Source organism: Malurus melanocephalus, unplaced genomic scaffold (genome assembly GCF_030028575.1).
Source record: "Malurus melanocephalus ecotype Western Australia unplaced genomic scaffold, MMel_1.1 scaffold_513, whole genome shotgun sequence".
Lineage (NCBI taxonomy): Eukaryota > Metazoa > Chordata > Aves > Passeriformes > Maluridae > Malurus > Malurus melanocephalus.
Window position 1 is genome coordinate 311,946 of NW_026623745.1, and position 20,410 is coordinate 332,355.

The 20,410-nt window shown below is 36.4% G+C and overlaps 1 protein-coding gene across 2 annotated transcripts in view; it reads right to left on the minus strand.

The window, feature by feature from the left end:
• ESYT2 (extended synaptotagmin 2) overlaps positions 1–20,410 on the minus strand; it is a 77,377-nt gene that overhangs the window by 28,540 nt on the left and 28,427 nt on the right. For both annotated transcript variants that reach the window (XM_057381514.1, XM_057381515.1), the window contains exons 2-7: positions 18,750–18,791; positions 18,026–18,160; positions 16,157–16,233; positions 10,941–11,013; positions 10,013–10,102; positions 1,718–1,773 (exon numbers count right to left, since the gene is read on the minus strand). In XM_057381514.1, the coding sequence (XP_057237497.1) occupies positions 1,718–1,773; positions 10,013–10,102; positions 10,941–11,013; positions 16,157–16,233; positions 18,026–18,160; positions 18,750–18,791 (473 nt within the window). The remainder of the gene's footprint in view (positions 1–1,717; positions 1,774–10,012; positions 10,103–10,940; positions 11,014–16,156; positions 16,234–18,025; positions 18,161–18,749; positions 18,792–20,410) is intronic.

Below are 20,410 nucleotides of genomic sequence, written 5' to 3' on the forward strand. Positions count from 1 at the left end.
ACAGAGATTTTWATTCCATTTCTCTGCAAGCTGCACTAATGATGGAGTATGAACTACTTGTGTGTCCTTCTCCTTGTGGAGTCATATAGGAAGAACAATGAAAGTTGTTAACAGCTGACAGGGGAAGCTTCCATCAGCTAATGCAGAAATTCAATTAGTAGAAGGTATTTGCAAACTCATTACAAATATGCAGTTCATATGTGCAGCCAACAGCCCCAGGACTAAACGTACCTGTGGTGGCAGCAATCTCTTGCTCATCATTGTCTGTACCGACTACAATATGTCAAGTTGTCATACCAAAATATACAACTTATCTTTACAGATAAGGAAAACAAATACAGCACTACAGAAACCTCTTGGCAAGGCAGAGCATGAGTCACCTCAGTTACAGTTACTATAGAAACTATACCAGGTCTAGATGGCACCAGTCTGTGCATGTGTGGCCAAGTTTGGTTGCTCTGGAAACCATAAACTTCAGATATTGAGCGAGACTTTGTTTACATCTGAGGTTTTGTGTTTGCAGTCAGGCAAATATGTGGCAGGATGTGAATCTCAGGAGCCTAGTAAACTTAAGTACTAAATGTAAATTTAGTCATGTTATATCAAAAGAGCAAATTATTACTCGGGAGCTGTATTTTGGAAGCCATTTTCTCTCACTCACCAAGAAAACCTCTTTCCTCAGAGACAACCTRCAGCAGGCTTGAAACATGAGTAATTCTTGCAGCCATTAACCTACTTAATGCAAGTTCTAATTTCAAACTGTTCAGCTGGGATTCCATGCAATGGCTTCACGTGTCCAAGGAAAGCAAAACGCACTTCAATCATGCAACTGATTACTAAGGGATTAATTTAATACTTAAATTCAAACTCCTGTTTTGAAACAATATAAAATAGTCCTGGAATCAGCCAACTCTTGAGAGTATGGGATCTAATAAAARGGGTAGGAACACAATCCAAGTGTGTATCAGATCCACCATAATCTCCTTTGCCATTGTTTCCATATTAAAAAGCCCCTGGGTAACTAATAAAACCTGATAAATATGAATATATTAATGGATTTAACTTTATCAGGCTTGCAATGGTTCAAAGCAGCTTGATTTTCATCTCTATTGATGCTTTTTTAATTTGGGATTTTATCCTGTGGTATTAGGAAAAGCTCTGAGTAAGATAAGCATTTTTATAGCTATATAACCAATATTTTTGCTACTCCACTTGATCTTCACATAATAAACTGAAAGCTTTAAAAGCAAGCACTTGAAAATAYTATAAACTTTATTTAATTTGAATAGTCTTAAGGTATTTCTAACTACCTTYACACAAGCAAATAGGGATGGATTGTATACAAAGCCAAGAGCCACTATGTTATGAACCCACTGACATGAAAGGAAGGCTCTGTGTCTTTCTGCTGTCCTAGGAGATGGCAGATAGGAAATTCAAAAGATTCTGGAAATCAGAAAAGGCTGAAAATACTAAAAGAAGTATATTAAAAAATGTATTTTGAAAGTATTTTTAGCAAGACTACTAGATATACTTCTGGTTTATTTTGCCTTGTAGAGAAACCCCTACCTTCTGCAAATGGAGCAGTTTCAGATAATTCTGCATTAGGAGAGAAGTGCTCAGAGTAATCTAACCTAAATGTGATTCAACTGATGGTCATCAGATTTTCTAGGCTTTACTGGGGTGCAGATATATCAAATACTGCTTTACGCATACTCACTTCAGTCCTGGAACATCCAGAAGATTGGTCAGTCCAGTCCAGTTAATTTCCAAAAGCTGTGGATTACACAGAAAAGAGGGAGGGGTGAAAAAAGGAAGGGGAAAAAAAAACTGAGAATTCATAACACTGAAGAAATAAACCTAATTGTTTCAGATTCTGATCAGCGAAGCGTTAACCAGTTCCCAGGATTTTCTTAAACAAACAAATAAAACAACTCTCTTCCATAATTAAAATTTTTTAGATACATTTTGTAAAATGCTTATAAAAAGTTTCACCATCCTCTTATCCACTCTTCCACACATGCATATAAATACACAATATAAAATAATGAAATGTGGTCCTGTTTTGTGGAGGAATATTTCTGGAGTCACCATGACCCATTACAGATGAACAGCCATTAAAATGAGTTTGCAATTTATAATAAACTGATGAAGAATTCCGTGTGAGACCAGGAAAATAAGAGCTCTAGAAGGTATAACCAACAGAAAGAATGAAGAATTGGGATTAAAAGGTGGAAGGAAGATGTGATAACAGCTTGCAAATGTAAGAGGAGGCTGTTTTCAAGGCATATATCCATTYTATCACTCACTGATAGAGAGGTATTAACAGGCTTATGTATCAAAGTGAGAAAAAAACCTCAGAAATAATTAATAAGGATAACTTATTGCTAGATCATACATTTCGTCCCTGAAAATCTTTACAGGATATTATGCTGTATGAAGGTACCTATTCTGTTTCAGGACTGCTGGCATAACAACTAATTAAAAACATCCTTTTTGATTCTATAATATTCCAACTGTAGATAACAAACCAACAGACCTGAGTTACCTTAGTTCTCTCCTCACGGTGTGATTTCTATTACCTTCATAGAAGTTAACTGAATATTTAAGCAACAAACAAATCCAAACCCACCCAATTATCACCATGTTTCCAAATCCACCTCACCCAAACTATGCAAAACTGCCTTAAAAAAAGGATTTTGATATTCCTCACTTAAGAAACTAATTGTGGTGCTTCAGCTACATGTTAAAACAAAACAACAAATCTCTGCAAGAACAAATGTTCCCTATTTTCACAAACAGGCAAGAATCATCACCCTATCTTCACTTTCTTTTTTTAAAAATAGTACGTACCATTCTTTTACAAAGATTCTATTAATAGTGCCATTAATGATTTCCTTTGCAAATACTTCCAGTAAAGATAACACATAATACATTTACTCATATATGGAGCACTGCTACTTGATATACTTTTGTAACGGTGGCAATTATTTCAAAAATATTACCTGTAAACAATGTTACCAGGCCTACCTGCAACAAAATTAAGCAGGAAAAAAGAAAAAAATCATTTTCCTTTCAATGAAAAAAGATGTAATAACCAGATATTCCAAAACAAAAGGCAAGACATATCATGGGATGTACTGCAAGAATCTACATGAGCCAGCAACATGCCCTTGCCATAAACAGGGCTAAGGCTACCCTGGGCTTCATGAGGAAAAAMCATGGAATAATTCCACCCAGCAGTYTCTCCAGAAAGTCAGAGATCCTGTTTCTGATGTCCCCTCTCTACAGACAGTCACACTAGATGCCTATGTGAGAGAAAGTGAATTCATACTAAGCCATCCACCAGATCATATACATATGAAACCAGATTATCAGAATTTAGAGGGAAAAAAGTTCCTCAGTAGTTCTACAGAGATTGCCTTCATCRTTCTTCAGGTGAAAGCACACGTCTATCAGTGGCTGCAACACCRTTTTGTATTCAATGTCTTTTTAAAAGCACCTCATTTACAACTAGTTTTGCCCACTTTCTATTAGAGTACCAGTARGATTATTTTAATGAGAAAAAGCTAATGCATATCTATTTATGGAATAATAGCAAGGCTAAATGGCAGTAATACCATCCAGAAGAGACTAAGTTCTTAGCTGAAACTCATACTGTATATTGAACAGTCTTTTTCTTCTTTTTTTTTTTTTTGAGGTGCTGTAATTTCTTTTCTACATCATTATCAATTTTAAAGCTATCAAGTTTTTAATTTCCGAATGCTAATAAACCCTTGATGGAAATAATTTGTTATAAAATGGGTTCTTTTACATTGGTATGCAAGACTTAGCTGTACAGTTCTACAATAATAAATTATGAACTAGAACACTAAACATTTTCATTTAGGAAACAGAAAGAATTTTAGTACATTTTTCTAGTTTTCCAATTTACTACAATTATTAGTGCATGTTCTCAAATCTTCTCATCTTAAATCTGAAACAAAAAAGTTAAGAAATAAATAACTGAACCAGCACAAAAAGCCCAACTTAGCGTGAATRATTTCAGTTTTGTACTACTTCCTCAATCCTGCAGACTCACAAATGTTTAAGTAATAAAGCAAACAAGTAGCTTTKGATAAGACTAACCACAACTTGAGTATTCAGACTAATTCTGTTGTTCAAATCACAAGTTGTGACTGTACATAAAGTGACACTGTAAAAATCCATGCAGTCTACCAAGGTTCGAGAAGAAGTAATTTTATACTGTTTTAAGACAAAGAACCCAGTTTATTGTATGATTTATTATTTCTTTATTCATAGTCAAAATAGAAGAAAATGCACACCATAAATACCTTCAAAAAGTGGTCCCTATCMTAAGGTGTTCATACCTGCATTCTGTATTTAACCGTTTTACATAATGATGTTTTCAGACTAAATAGCAAATGAGAGAATATTTGCATTTCCTTTTGTTTTCACATTTTGTACAGTGTACTGCATACAGCAATTAACACAGCAAAGKTTTGTGCTGTCTCCTAAATAGATTTGACTGAATAAATGCATTGAGCAACACAATGCATGTTGAAACTCAGCATTGAGAAATGTCCCCTGCATTGGACAAAAACATTTATCACAGTGGTTTCTGTATTAACTGCCACAGCCCAACAGAAAACCAAGAACAACCTAAGAGATGTCACTGACAACTGACACTTTCCACTGCTGTGACTAAAAAGCATTTCTAAAGGTTGCACCACAGCATATGAAAGACAAACAGGGCCTATGGTACAACCTTACTCTCAATGTTTTGATTATTACACACCTCTGCTCACAAACAAGGCCACCCATTCATTCCATCATCAGTCCCTRGAGCATGAAGCATGGAAAACAATTATACAAAAAACCTGAAATCAGTTCTACTAAGAGTGGTCATTTAGCCAAGAAATGCAATTAGTATACAYAGAATATCAGAACCTCTTCTTCATCCACTTACTCTGCAGGAACAAAGACCATTTTCAGAACTGTTAAAGACCAATCCTTTTCCATTCGAAGTTGAAGCTCAGGAATTAAAAAATGGCTAAGCACTTTGCAGGATTATTAAAAAAGCTTTGACAATAAATCTTAAGCCATTAAATGTTTTGGAAGGAACATGAGCTTTCAAACTCCTGGCATAATCAAGCTTTTACTGTTTGGGGTTTGATGGGAACTTTGCCTTGCAGGTAAAGTTTGCTATATTTGCCTGCCACAGAGCTTCCTTTCCCGTTTTACCAGAAGTACCCAGCAGTAACACACACTCTAAWATGAGTCTACACGAATTAGGGAGAAATAGTGGTGGTTTTTCCTCTTCTTTTTTTTTTTAAGTGTTCTATCTCCCCCTGCCATCACCTTGACATTCCTTCAATAAGGTTGKTCCAAGTCTGCGCTTGGTTTCCAAACAAAATCAGACCAGCAACAGATACACTGTTTGCAACAGAAAAAGAGTTGCCAAAAGGCAACACCAGTTCAGACAAAAAATCCTTATACCTGCAAAAGTATAGAAATAGCAGAAAAAAGATGCAGCAGACTGAGAAGAAAGGAGACAAAKAATTTCTTGGTAGGCAGGAAGGAGTCCCCCAGCCACAGTCCAGAGAAATAACAAGGGTTTTTATTCTACATTTTGGGCACTGSCATGCCATCACTTGCTGGAAAAGCAGATGATTCCCTAACTTGTAGTTCTGACCGAAGTTACAGCAACGTTGCCATCCCARCTAACTGAAGAGCCCTATGGAGAAAAAGGGAGTACACAAAAGACTGCCAGCTGATGAATCTTTTATGAAGCACCAAATGTAAAAAATTTCCATATTTAAAAAAYGGCTTAACAATATAATTTCCTTCTCTGTCACCACTTTAAGCAATGCATAATTCTCTTATTTTAGCTAAATTCAAAAAATGCCAGCTGGTTCTCTGCAGCAGAACTAACAGGACACTGGAAAAAATGTGTGCAGGATTTGTCACAAAGTGAAGTTCTGCCAGAAGCCAGAAATGATCGTGTCTGTCCACACCACATTGCAACTGAGAGAGGTGATGTGCCTTGCAAACTCTAGCAGGCAGCTCACAAGAATAGGATTCCAGACACCAGTTACACTTTCCGATGAAGTAGTCTGTGTTTCTTTTTATTCAAACCTCTTACAAATCTTCCTCTGCTCAGACAAGTGAAAACAGATTTTGTTACCTCCCTGAAAACCAAGAAATTCATGTCTTACCAAAGCTCTGTACTGAGAACTAATGCAACACATACACTGAAAGAGGTGAAAAAATAAAATWAAAAAATTAACCCCTGCAGCCTATAAGAAAAGACAGTCTAAAAACAGCTGAGCATCTTTATACACATTGGGTGTTCTCAATAGCTTAGAGCCTTTAGAAAGAGAAAAATATGTACTGCAACGCTGGAATGTAGAATGCAAAAGGCCATKAATAAAATTCATAGAAGCACAAAAGGCAGCCTCTAAATACTGCCAACTTTGTGGCTTGATGTGGCTGCCATAAGCACTACTAATTCTCGGAAGAAAGTATTTTGAAATGCTGATTAACAACTTCCTGCTAAATGAGTTATAGAAGTGTAAGATTTCTGCAGGAAAAGCTTAAGCTTTACTACGGGGCATGATCATACAACTCCATGGGATAAGTTGTGATTCTTCTCAGGAATGTATTATAAGGATGGGACTAATATGCCCACTTCTGCTACTTGTGAATGGTCAGAGACAGGGTACAATTTGTCTGTTAGCAGAGCAAAGCCTATCAGCACCTACAATTCTGAAGTGCCTACACTATTGTAATAATTTAATACATAACATTATCTAGTGTGTCTCCCAGGAAATATAAAATAAACTCAACCTCTCAAATAATACTACAGAGAGTAGTTGTAGTAGTCCTGTTGGTTGCTATAGGAAACACTCCGTATCTACACACAGAAATTGGTTTACAAGCTTATCAGTTRTAACTCTCTGAAGATTTAAGTGAGACAATTGCTAGAGAGGTGAGATGTATAGTTGAGGGGGTAGAAGGCAGAGCAGACAAGTTTCCGAGTTGAAGTGACCAGAAGAAGGATCACAGTGGACTTTACACAAATCCAGTACACCTGCTGCTCCCCATAGTGTCAACTACTCACAGTTTCATTCAATCCAATTCTCTCCACCTTCTTTACTCCTTCTTACCCTTCTACCAGTCTGAATTTTGGTTCACACCCTCACAACAGTCTCAACACTCTCTTGACTCTTTAGTGAGCTGACCACCGACTGCTAAAATACTGAAGACAGCAASTGGAAAGCAAAACTGTGAATCTGAAAATGAGAGCTTTGGAAGAGCTGCCCACTTTTCCRGGAAAACATCCTGTTTTCCAGCCATTGTTCTTTTTAGAACAATAGTATATGTGTTTGTCCTATTGGGAGGGTTTGGGCTTTTATTAAGAGAAAACGGTTGGGTTAGGACACACCCTTAATTTCAAATGTGYCCCTGAACAAGTTTTTGAAAATTACCAACTCACACTACAACTSTAAGCCATATAACCTTCTATAACGGAACCCCAAATCAAAATAACTGTGTACTGATTTGTGCTAAAAGTAAAAAGATAACTAAAACTTGGAGAACCAAATATCTGGTAAATATACATAACATTAACATAATGAGTATGCCAAGAACCTCACAAATCCTGACTTTATCCAGGGCTACCTTCTCTCTCTCTCAGAGATTTAAAAGACTGCTTCAAACATTAGAATGCACATATTTCCCTCCCTTGAAATCTCCTAAATATTTGAGYATATTTTATAAGCTGATGCAACTTTTAGCATCTTCCTCACAATAATAACAACAACATACRGCTTCTAAAAAGTTTCATAAGATGTAAGAACTCTTGAAAGATCAAAAACTTCATGTATTACTCAGAAATATGAGACTGGTAAACTCATAGGCCATGTTGCCTTATATAGTCATTAAGTCCAGCAAACAGATGATACAGAGCAAGAGGAATTGTTGCCAGTTACTTTAGACTGGAAAATATGAGAACAAAATCTAATGCTAGCTGCCAACTAATTCCTCTTCTAACAAAAATATTTGAGAAAAACTTTCCTTGGCAGCAGCCTCTTGCTCTCTAGCAAGAGGACAGAATTTGGTGCTTGCTATAATAAGYATCATTTTACCTTTTTCTACAGAAATTAGAAAAATAAACACTGAGAAAACATGCAGCAGTGAAAAATCTGTTTGGAAAAGGCTGAACAGCCATGGATAACTGTCAAAATTCTGGGCTTAGATTATTTTTTGAACCATTCACCCTTAGGTTTGCTCAGATCTTGACCACTATCTTAGTCATTAAATGAAAGGAAGGTGAAAAATACCCCTTTTTTGTAAACTTTTCAGTTACATTTTTGTAACTGAATACTTTTGAAGAGCGCTTAACTTTTTAATAGTCCAAGCTCATGCTCCACTCTTCTTCCCTTCTTTTTTTTGTCCAACTAAGTCAACCAAATCCCTAATAAAATGCCATGGGGGACGAAGAACAAAGACAAAATTACTRTGGACAAAGGATTTCCCAAAGTTCAGAAACTGACCCCAAATGAGAGATGTTTCACTTGGTAWGTTTTCAGTTTCTTCTCTCAGGTGCAAGCTGTCTTAGTTAAGCATTTTGCAGATGCATCACACTTTTCTCCCTGCTCCTCYAAACAAGAATGTTTGCATTTAACTTGTTTATTGCATGGTGCCTGGAATGAGCTGGGCACTGTGCTAAGTCTGGAAACTGTTTTGGAGAGGACTAAATAGCAGAATAATATCAAAATAATTACATAGTGCAAACCAGCATAAGACAGCATGCAATCCTTGTCAGGGCCATGCTTACTTTGTCAGTATAAACATGAAGATTAACAGATGTCCTACACTCACTGCTCAGCCAGAGAGTAAAAATGAGGTGAAACCTAAGCAGACATCTAATGTTTAGACTCACTTCAAAGAAATCTGTGAAAATCCAAATTTGGTTCATCCCTATGAACCAATTTCCAAATAAGAGCAACTATGTTTTATCAGTTTTGCATGAACTAATTCATTTTTACAAAAACACTGGCTAGATCAGGCATGAAGTATTTCCAAATTCTTGTATATTTTACTAAGATTTAACTCTCTATTCCTTCTACCCAAGCACATATGGTTTCTCTAGACAGATGAAATTAGCCACAAGTGACACAAGCTTTTTCTAGGCCACCCATACACACCCAAAACCAAACCTATCTTTTCAACCAGCTAGCAAAAATTTATCATGGGRCATTTGTTCAAAAGAACTGTATTACAAGAATGTGATTTATTTGAAGAAAATAACAACAWACCTCCTAAAGCTGTTGAAGAATTCACTCTAACCCCCCAAGCTTTGTAAACTAAATCAATTTTCCAGAATTTCAGACTGCTGATGAAACCAAGATGAACGATTTGAGATGCTTCCAAGTGTCTAAACCCATCCACTTGTAATTTGTGACCTGCCAGTCTGAAACTGTTAAATCTTGGCATTCTAAGTTTTAATGTTTAATTAAAATATATTCAACAAAAGCTTTCAATGGAAAATATATTTCCAAGTATGAGACAGAAACAATTAATTTCTTTAAAGAAATCTGTGTAGCATAAGAATTTCCATGTTTACATTTTCTATTAAGCTCTCTTACTGATACTTACTAAAAGCAATATCAAACTTCAAATTGCCGAAACTGTCTCAGACACACATAAACAACATCAAAGAATTTTCCACCAGCCAGTGTGCAATGTGCGTTTTGTTATCATTTATATTTTTATAAAACAAGATTTATTGAAGCACTGTGCCTAAAACTTAAAGCATTTGAGGGCTGTCCTCTTGTTTACACATGCCAGTCTGGCTGTATCATTTTCATACCAGCAAGACCTTCTTGGCTAACCTTTGTTTCACTATTATTCCTGCATAAATGTGCACTTTGGCCTAGCCCATTTTCCAGTGGAATTAGGTGATTCCATCATCAGCACTCTAAGTAGAAAGGGAGATAAAAGTACTTACAGGTTTCCTAAGGAAAAAAAGGGAAAGTGCTCCAATTAGGGGCATGTCTCCAATGAGTGGTTCCAGGATAACTCTCATGGTGCCATGGATCTGTGGAAGGGGAAGAAAAAAAASACAAAATTACTCCAGTTCAAGTTTTAAAAAAATTATTTGCTGGCACTTCTCACAGTTCTAATTCAATAAATTCTTGCACATGGAAGAATTTTACATATATATATATATATAACTTTCCTGACATGTCATCCAAACCCCAAAAACTTCACACAAGCACTTAATAGCTGTGCTTAAAAATTCATTACATTCATCTGTATCATGCTGTCAGGTTAGTGGTAGTCTTGTAAAGCTGTGAAGTAGATTATTTCTACAGCTCAGTGTAAACAAATGTGACACAAGAAGCACAGKGGCRYCCACAGGTACCACAGCAAAAGCAGGTAAATCCTTATASGTGTGTCAAGACACACACATGCAAAAGAGCTAATTTTCATATTTAGGGAGTACTCTGTCATCAGAAAGTAAAGGAAACCTCAGAAACAATATGAGAAGGCAAGGATATTAATAGTAATTGCMTCYAAACTAKTAATTCCATCTAACACTGAGATATTAAATGAAATAAAATATTAAGCTCTGTGGTGCCTGTATCAACTGACACATCMCTTGAACACASGACACATCACACTGGCTTGATRYRAAGYTATCTCCAGCTTTTCATGTAKTAAAYGCTAKATATMTGAAATAGTYCTAAATCTTAAGGGGATTTATTCTTTTGTTAAGTCATGTTACYGAAATTATTATGCAATATCAATATTATTCAAGTAAGAAAAAAAAATAGTAAGCAACAAAACTACACAATTACTTTTCTTATCAATTATTTCATCAGAAAATAATGATTAAGTGATACGAAAATCAAAAGAAAAAAACTGAATTTTACCTGTATACTTTTCACACCAGCTCTGCAGAAGTATCTCTTGATCTCCAAATCAATTTCACAGTTTCCAACAAAACTAAACCAAAAAAAAAGTACATAATTCACTTTTATGGACTAAACTGCATTAAACAGCTACTTCTGTTTTGCAGTGTCATAACAACATATTCTGTATCTCAGTGTATGCACAAAAAAATGTATGTTAAAATATCGGAACATAAAACAATGTAAAGTTTGCAAAAACATCCCTTCAAAACACCACCACTGTAATCAAAATCATCTGAATCAATGCCTAGGTTTGCTACCATCTCCAGAAGGATGCAGAATAGAAAATCAGCAGAAAATAATGTCCATTTGGAAATAAGGGACACACAATTCATACCCCATTGCAGGAAAGCTCTCCACAAATCTCATTGATAGTAAATGTACCCAAAWCCACTCTCAACTAACGTAATCATGAGAAGCACTAGACAGAGATGGCTGTTAAGCTAAAAATGAAACTTGTCTGAAATATTCATAGACTTKCAAAGCCAGGCGTACTTAGAATTTCAGTAAGCTGGGCATGCTGAGTTGAATGATYCTCTAAGCAAGTTTTAAGTCAAAAGCAGTTGAGCCCTTTCTGAAGGAAGAGAAGGCAGGAAGCAAATTAGAGATTAAAAATTATGCAAATCTTCCCCCRAACAGTTCTTGCATCCCGTTTCTGGGGATGCAGAGTCAAGTGATTGAAATCTTCCAGATGCTGCCCCTGTATCTCAGATTTGTAGAAGATGGTAGTAACAAGTCCCATCTATTTTGTCCACGTTACAAGGCTGCAAGATTATCTGTACACAACCACAACTCAGGCTTAGATTTTTAGCTGTTTTCCCTGAAGCTACATGCAAGTCCAACCAGTGTGCCCCAGCAGAGCTGAGCAACTTTTTTCTAAGAGCTGGTASTGCTGTGAGACACATTGGTTCTGAAAACAAACAAATTTTGAGACTCAACAAGGAATCCCAGAACAAAGCTTAAGACTCTGATTTAGCAAGGGAAGTGGTCAATGATTCTACAGAATGAGAGCTAAAAGCAAAACCCAGCAGSCTGAATACCGTGCTCCAGGTAGGGGGAGATGAGCTGGATGAGGACACTGGCTRAGGAGATAGAGGCTAAAACAGAGGGAAAAATGAAATCTGAAGAGCCTTGTGAACAGACTGCCCAGTAAAAAAAAATGGAAGAAGGAACCAAGGGGCATGGAGATGAGACAGCTTAAAGCCAGACACTGCTGGAAGGAGGGGAAACTGTTTCCTCTATAAGCCAGAATGTTCCACATTCTGCAGCTGAGCCCAGCTTTCTGCACACCAGCTCCTCCGACCTGGCCYGTACAGTGAAACACTGTTAGCCATGTTTGGGAACATGAAGGAGTCTTACTATAAAAATGTTTGGGGAATTGTGAACAAAAYGGAATTGCTCTCCTCATCAGCCATTCTAGGCTTGAGGCGATAGAAAATAAATTACTCTCAAAGTAAGAGCAGAACAGCAGGATTGCTGTTCCCTCCCCCTGAGCCTGATGGCCACAAGGTACTAGCAAATGAAAATAAAGGTGAGAGCTACTGCATTCCACACACACATTATCCAAATCATCTGTAGCCTCCYCCGCTCTGAGTGCGGCAGCTCTGTCTGTGGGATTTCAAAAAATGCAAACGTTATCAATCCCTTAAACAGAAATAAACTATAGTACCAAGATTTTCCTGTAAACATCCAACACTGGAATTTATTTTTGACTGTTCAAAAGATAACACCATGCAGAATGCTTTTTGTTCAATGGCCAGTTTGGGAACTGGAAGACAACAACATGATGGGGTCTATGTCAAAGGAAGGTGACAGTTGCTTTCCTTGGAAAGAATGTAGTGTGACTGAACAGTTTAAAAATAGGTATATAACTTTAAATACACAATTTAAAAYGATGTAATTTCTATTTTTAACCTAGCTAACTATATATAGAGATAGTAGAGATATATATAAATACACTCCCACATATATATATATATAATTGCATAACAACATGACACAGAGAGAAGCAAGGTCAATTAAAACCTGCAACTGAAACCTCAATCTCAGCACTCTGCAGCATCAGAACTATTTGTGTTATGGAGACTGGGAAGCAATATGCTTGTTTGAAAATCCATAACAACACAAAGACAAACTGAAGTAAAAATAGTAACAAACTGCATTTGAGGGGACTAAGTCAACAACATTTAACTTTATAATAAAGCTAAATATGGTTTTATCCCCCAAGATATTTGGCTAGGTCCATCAACATGGACCCAGCCTACACAATTCCACTGTAATATACCACACAACTTTAAAGCTCATTTAGTAAGCAAATTCTATACATCCAGATCATAATACCCCAGAAATATTTATGATCCCTTTAAGGAATGGAACACTGAGATAGATTACAGTTTAATGAGGACACTCTTTTAAGAGTATTAACAGCAGCTGTACTGAATCAAAAGGGAAGTGCAATACACTGAATGTGATCATTGCAGCCCTTGAAAGATACCCAGAAGAAAAAGAAGAGAAAGTAAAAGGTTAGGAAAAAATATTTCCTATATTACAGTGTACACTGTCATATCTGTACACTGGTCTATCTTAATTGTTTTTAGAAGATCTTTAGACCCTATTTTTATATCTTCTGCCAGTACAATGTAGTGGGTTTCCCCATTCAAGTATGTCATGTTTGAAAAAAATTTCCATGTGTTTAAATCAGCAGACTGAAACTCTTTTGGAACATCAATGTTTCTGTGTCATGAGAACCTGAAAAAAATCAGGCTATCAATAATTATTTCTTCAATCTCTCAATCTTTTTTGCTTCCTTTGCTACAGTTTTCATTTAAATTGACTGAATTCATCTTCTCTTCTATTGACCCATAACCTTTAACTTTCCCCATGTACTTACTACATTCATGCACTTCAGCAAATAGAAGATTTCGTTTTATTAACAATTTATTTTTATTTTATCTTCATTCGCTCAAGTAGTTTAAACTTTTCCTTTGTCCATTTTTGTCATCAAGAACTAGACTTACTTTCAAACCATAACATGAGTTTTGATAATTTTTTAGCATAAATGTCACAGTTTGAGAAAGGTAAAGGCTCCCTTCACAAATATGGTCCTCAAAMAGAAACTTTAAATATGTTCTCCAGTGAGTGCTTTTGTGGATTAGCTATTCAAGCTACTTAGAATTAAATTCTTAAATGGATCCTCAGAGATGCACAGAACCCTGTTTTGAAGGGTTCTGAAAAATACTCTGAAGCAATGATCATAATGCACTCAATATCTTTGCAGAAACAAATAGGAACTAAACCAAAACACACTCCTTTTGCAATTAAAATTAAAAGCAGACAAAAAAAAAAGTACCCTCAAGGATATGCAAAAAAAATACTCCAGAGTTTTGGAGACACATTGAAGCTAATTAAATGTACTATGGGAGGTCCAAAGCAAATGCACACACCCCACCACAARAAAATGACAGTAGAAAGGGCTCAAAGAAACCACAACAGTGAAACCRAAGGATAAAAGTGCATTCTTAAAAGAATTAATGTACTTTAAACAGAAAAATAAATATAAATAAAATAAAATCTTTCCTTCCTTCCCTCACCACACACCCCATAGGGCTTGGCTTCCTACAACTATTCTTACAAAGGCTTAGAGAGGTTGTTTTCTTTTTCAACTATATTTGGGGAATGAAGGCTTTGTAGAAAGTACCTAAGTTTAAACTTAAAAATAAATTAAAATTATAACAAACTAACTTAACTGGAGATTAAAATCTACAGGGATAAGTAATCCAAAGTAYGGACTTATGTCCAGCAGTGAGAGTGCCCTTCATAATCTCACAAAATTGCAATGTAAGACGTAATTTAGGGTCAGTGTCTGTATTTAACTTTATATCTTAATGTATCAAGAGACACTTACTCTTCCTCTTACTGCTGARACAATCCCAGTGATAAGACTCTCAGAGGGAATATAAATCAAATTATTAAAAAAAAACAACAACATCAAACAGTAACAACTGATCCTGGGGGCCAGGGGGGCTTCTCTGTCTTCTTGCATACTAAAAGCCTTTCAAAAAGAGCCCTTTCCAAATGAGGTGTCAAGGGCGAGTCATAAATATCAAACAGGACTTCCTCTGATGATGGTTTTGTCTAAGCCTTAATTCCTAGAWGCTATGATAGTCACTCCATAGCTCTCGTTTCCATTTTCTTCCTGGAAGCCTATGCCACAGGCAGTAGGGGCAGACTCTGGGCTCAACAGGCACCTAGCTGAGCCAGCACTATTACTGTTATTTAAACCTCTTCAAGGAATTTATTCCAGCCTTTTACAGTGGATTCTGTTGCAGCTGTCTACCACCTCTCTAAGTAGGTTGCAATGTAATACAATGAGACTCATGGGTAAAGATTTCCTTCAGGTCTACGTAATAYGACATTATTCCTGAAATGTTTCTACAAACCTACTAGCCTTTTATCTACTTATGAGGATGAGCAGAAATTAAAAACAAAAAAAAAACAAAACCCCAGATATACCCTGTCTTCCTGTGTGAATAGTTCTGCTTTAAAGGAAAGAAGTGGTCATGGAAGACTTGGCCTTTCTAATGTCTCAGAAACAACTTCCCAAAAACAATTTCTATGGTCTGTTTGTGGTCAGACAAATTGTTCTCCTCAGGACTTATTTGAAGAGATGAGGCCGCTCTCACAGCTGGTGTCAAAAATGGCAACAAAAAGAAAACTGAAGGAAATTTTTCCATTAGAGCTAACACACCCATCCAGCGAAATAAGCTCTCAAAAGCCAATCCTGTTGTATTTTATCCAGCAACACCAACCCAAATTGGACAGCTGCCTTTTTCCTACAGAMATAAAGTGATTCAATTCAGTAAAGACTGGACTCTGCTCACAGATGTAGGCCCCATCTACCCTGGAACCCAGGCAAGGAGACAGCAGCATTTTCTCTTGTCGCTCTGGGGACTGCACAGCTCTGCCAAAGCAGCAGAGGCTTCAGCATAGCTGAGCTTTAGACAATTTATTCAAAATTAAGAATAACCACCTTTAAATTTTGGAAGTGACTCTGAAACTGAGATGCCTGATGACACTCCCGGCTACTGCCAGGGAAGCAGTGAGGAACAGAGAAGGCTGCTCTTTGTTGGACTGTCAACGACTGCATATTATAAAGCACAGACCCCATTGAAGTTTACCTGATTTGAAGATCCAAAATGATCTGCCTTTTGTCCACATTTTCAGTGTACACCTTTACACCATTTATCCTCAGAGGCTGAAATAGTGAAGCAAGCAAAAGTTGGATTCTTCTACAGAACCATATTAAACTCTTAACTTTGAAACAAAGGTGAATATAGGCACATTCATGCCTGAGGTTAAGAATCTACTACAAACATTAAAGGGTGTGAAGTAAGGCTGTCAGCTTAGCTCAAATTCTTATTTCAAGGGTAAAAATTACCTTGCAGGGAACCATTTAACCACAATCCTTGTGGCAATTACCCCTGGGTACAGACCACTAAACTTCAAGATTTACAAAATACTTAGTAATCAAGCTTTTCCCCTTCCCCACATAAATAAATACCCGATTTCTCTGTACAGGTGTATATCTAACACTCTCAAAGCATTCTTTTCTGTGCAACTACAACAACAAGCTAAATTTAATTCACATAAAGGTAGTTGTCTTAAGTGGAATTTATTGAGAATAGATGGAAAAGAATCCATGATTCCCACAAAAGTTGTGTCAACCACTCTGCTCTCTCTCTGAATCATTGTGCTCATGCTCTCCCTCTCTCCCTTCCTCATACAGAATTAGATGTATCAGTACACACACTCAAGCCTCAAATGCTCATCACACACTAGGCAGAAGAGGACGACTAACAACCTCACTTTTGAGTTCTTTCTTTCTGGAAAAAAAAGCATATTTCTATTTACCCCTTTTTGATAATTTATGTAAAATCAAAATCTCACTGCTGTGTTGGGGCTGGGCAGCTCAATCAATTCAAACAAGGCTGCAATATAAAGTAAGAACAGCTGTTTGTCATGTCCAAGATTAGGATTACTCAATCCAGCTGCAGAACCATACAGGTGTGTGAATCTAAAAATTACTTAAAATTAGTGTGACTTAAAAGGAATGCTACAGTCTGTAATACTGCAATATATCTAGGGCAGGACAGGGGCCCTGTGTAAAAGAATTTAAAATTAAAAAAAAAACAAAACAAAACCCAACAGAAAAAAGGTGCAGTGAAGTATAATGAACTATAATGTGCATGAAATAAGAGTCACAAAGAGAGAACAGTAATTCCTCTCTATGACACCTGAAAATTAATTTCAGGTTTCCTAACATTTGGAGGTGTGTGGAGGTGTTGATTTTCAAATCCTTACTTGAAATTCCATTTATGACAAGCAATAGGAACACAAAAGACAACTTCAAACAAAAGCTGTTAAACTGCATCTCAACAGCAGTAAAGTTCTGGTTGATGCAGGGAAAATTAGGTAGTGCTGAACTTATTGCAAGCAGAGAGAAGTCATTCTTAGCTTGCWCTGGTAAAACAGGCTCTTCTGCAGGTGAGAACTCTTCTTTTCACGGGATGGAACAGAAGAYAAACATCTTCATGCTCCTTGATACTGTATTATGTGCAGTCCTTTGGAAAGCCAAGACAGCAGCCTTRTCAGTGACTCCACACATAACATGATTAAAAGTGCATCTGTCACAAGACAACTGCCCTKGGATCATCTGGCAAAAGGATAATAGTCCCTGCTCACTTAACATGAAACATTACATGAACAATATTAAAATCACATTGCTGTGAGCTCYTCATGTGACAAGGCATTATTATACTCTGAGTCTTCTCCAAATCCTCAGTCAAGTTTCTAAAGCGCAGATCCCAGGAAATGTAATAATGCCTCTGTTAAAAATACCCACACACTTTTATTTTAATGTTACRACAAACCAGAATCAGGCTTATGATCAAGTGTCACTGAGAAATACTTCTGTTTAGATTTGAACCRGCTACATAAAAATGATATGCAAAACATGATCTCTTAGAAAAGTTTCCCCAGGCACTGACCTGATGACCAATATCAATCTTTGTGAAACTGAAGGTACTAAGGTGGTTGTTTGCTCCTCTTACTGCTGGTTCTATGGTCTCTCTGAAGAGTTTCTCAATGAATTGACAAATAAAAGGCCACATCTGTTTTACAGTCTAAGGAGAAAAAAAATCTACATGGAAGTACAGCTCTTAAGTACATTCATAAGTTTAAAATGTAAAAAAATCAGTACTTTACTGCATCTGAATTTTCTGATATATGAAAATTCTATATTGCTTTTTWTTCTTACTGTTTTCTAATTAACCCACGTTCAATGCTCTTTGAATGAAAGATGGTTTTAAAAAAGCAAGCTACATAGATTTATATCTTAGATTAACACACACACAAATCAAACTGCAAATTTCATTTATTTTTAGATTGTAGCCCAGGAACCTACAGTAACTGGAAAGTATCCCAGACAAGTAGAAAATTAAAGACTGTGTTTACAGCTGCTATGACTTCCACACAATTATAGCTGTCATTACTGTAACGCCACTTAAAATCATTTATAAAACTCACAATTTCAGGACCATGAAACTAAATTTAATCTTTAGTGACYAACTGGATCAGCAACCAGAAACTTCAATGGTATAAAGTGCACATCTAGYTACAACTACTCTGTTCTCAGATTCTTGCCTCACCTTTTATTTTAACYTCAGCTTTCCCTCCTGCCCCTTCCCCTTTGGAAGCAATGCTTCCCCTTACCTTGTTGAGCCATTCTGCTCTCTCTGTGTCTGGAAAATGTACCTGAAAAACCAAAACAAAACACAAACCAAAAAATTAATACAAATAYGAACCCTTTTTAGTTAACTGCGTCCAGTAATTTATAATAAAAGAAATCTTAGGGATCTCCCTTGATAGTGGACAACATATAGAGCAGTTATCATTCTTGACAAGAGAATTAGAATACAAGCACATTAAAATATGAACTCATTTCTGAACTACATAAATATATCTTTGGAGTTGTTTCTAATAGCATCTGGAATAAAATATTGTTGTAACACCATAAACTAAAAAACAAGCACAGCCAACACAGCCTGTGTCAACCAATATTAACATGACACGTGACTGACTGCCTGAGTCCTGACAGCACTTCTACTTCCTTTCATTCACGCCAAATCTTTTTCAATACCAATAAATCATGGCTATAGATATTTAAACAGTGGAGTTGAAGCTCAGGAATATGGATTTAASTTCGGCCAAAAGCCCTCTGAAAGACATTTCTAGTGATTTTTTTTTTCCTAAACAACTGAAGAAACCAGTCAGAGACAGTGTGACRATTTATACATGGGACGGAAAGTACCCACGGCTATAAGAAAACATCAAATGCTGSAAGAACAGCAGTTGTCCAGACACAGAAGGAAAGCACAGTTTGCAGCTTTACATTTCACACACACACACACAAAACCCAACCAGAAAACATCACCAAACAAAAATAAAGCCCTGCACAGGCAGAGCTAACAAGCGTTTCTCTGGAAACTCACAGGCTTTAGAATAAGATGCAGATCACACTTCCCAAACACAAAGAGCCTTTGAACATACTAAAAAACCATGACCTACATATAGTGACTTTCGTGAAGCAATGTCTCTACTTAACCGAATTGCAAAGTCTTAATCTCTTCATAGCATAACAGAYTGTACCACTGGCTTCAACAGCAGTTATTTTTATTATGCATATCCCAGATGTGAACAGTCAGTGACAGAGCTACTCCTTAAACTGTATTTTCAACAAGACAAATTTCAACAAGACTGTATTTTCAACATTAACAACTTCTTTTCACAGTTTTTATTCAGTTCTTGTGTTATCAATCGACATTAACATATCCCTCAATTTACCCTCAGAGCAGTCCTTAATTTTATCTAAACCCCCCTGGTTTTGCTATGCTGGAGGATTGGCCCCTGCAGCATAATCAGTAGTGTCAGTTATTYCTCCAGTCTGTTTCTTTTTCAACACCCCCAGGTCCATAACAAAGGCAAGGCCTAAGCATCTAATTCTTGAAAAATTACAAATTGTGCTCTCTTCCACTGTCAAGAAAGGCTCTCARCATCTTTTTCAAATTACATTTTTCAAGTATATCATGTATCTTTCAAAACTATTACAGGTGGTGCAAAAATAATCTGTTTTGACTGCGAGAAAAAACATTCAACATGGTTCATTTTACTGAATAAGTTAAAAGAATAGAATTATTAATAAGATGGAAYGATTTAGGAACCATGTTATTTTATTTATTTAGAATTAATTTCCTAGAAACTTATGCTGGATAGAATGTCAAAACGTACTTAGAGGGTGGTGAGCTTGTTTGCTTTCTGAAAACAAAAAATACCTGGTTTTTTTACATTTGCAACACAAGCAGTTATAAGTATGT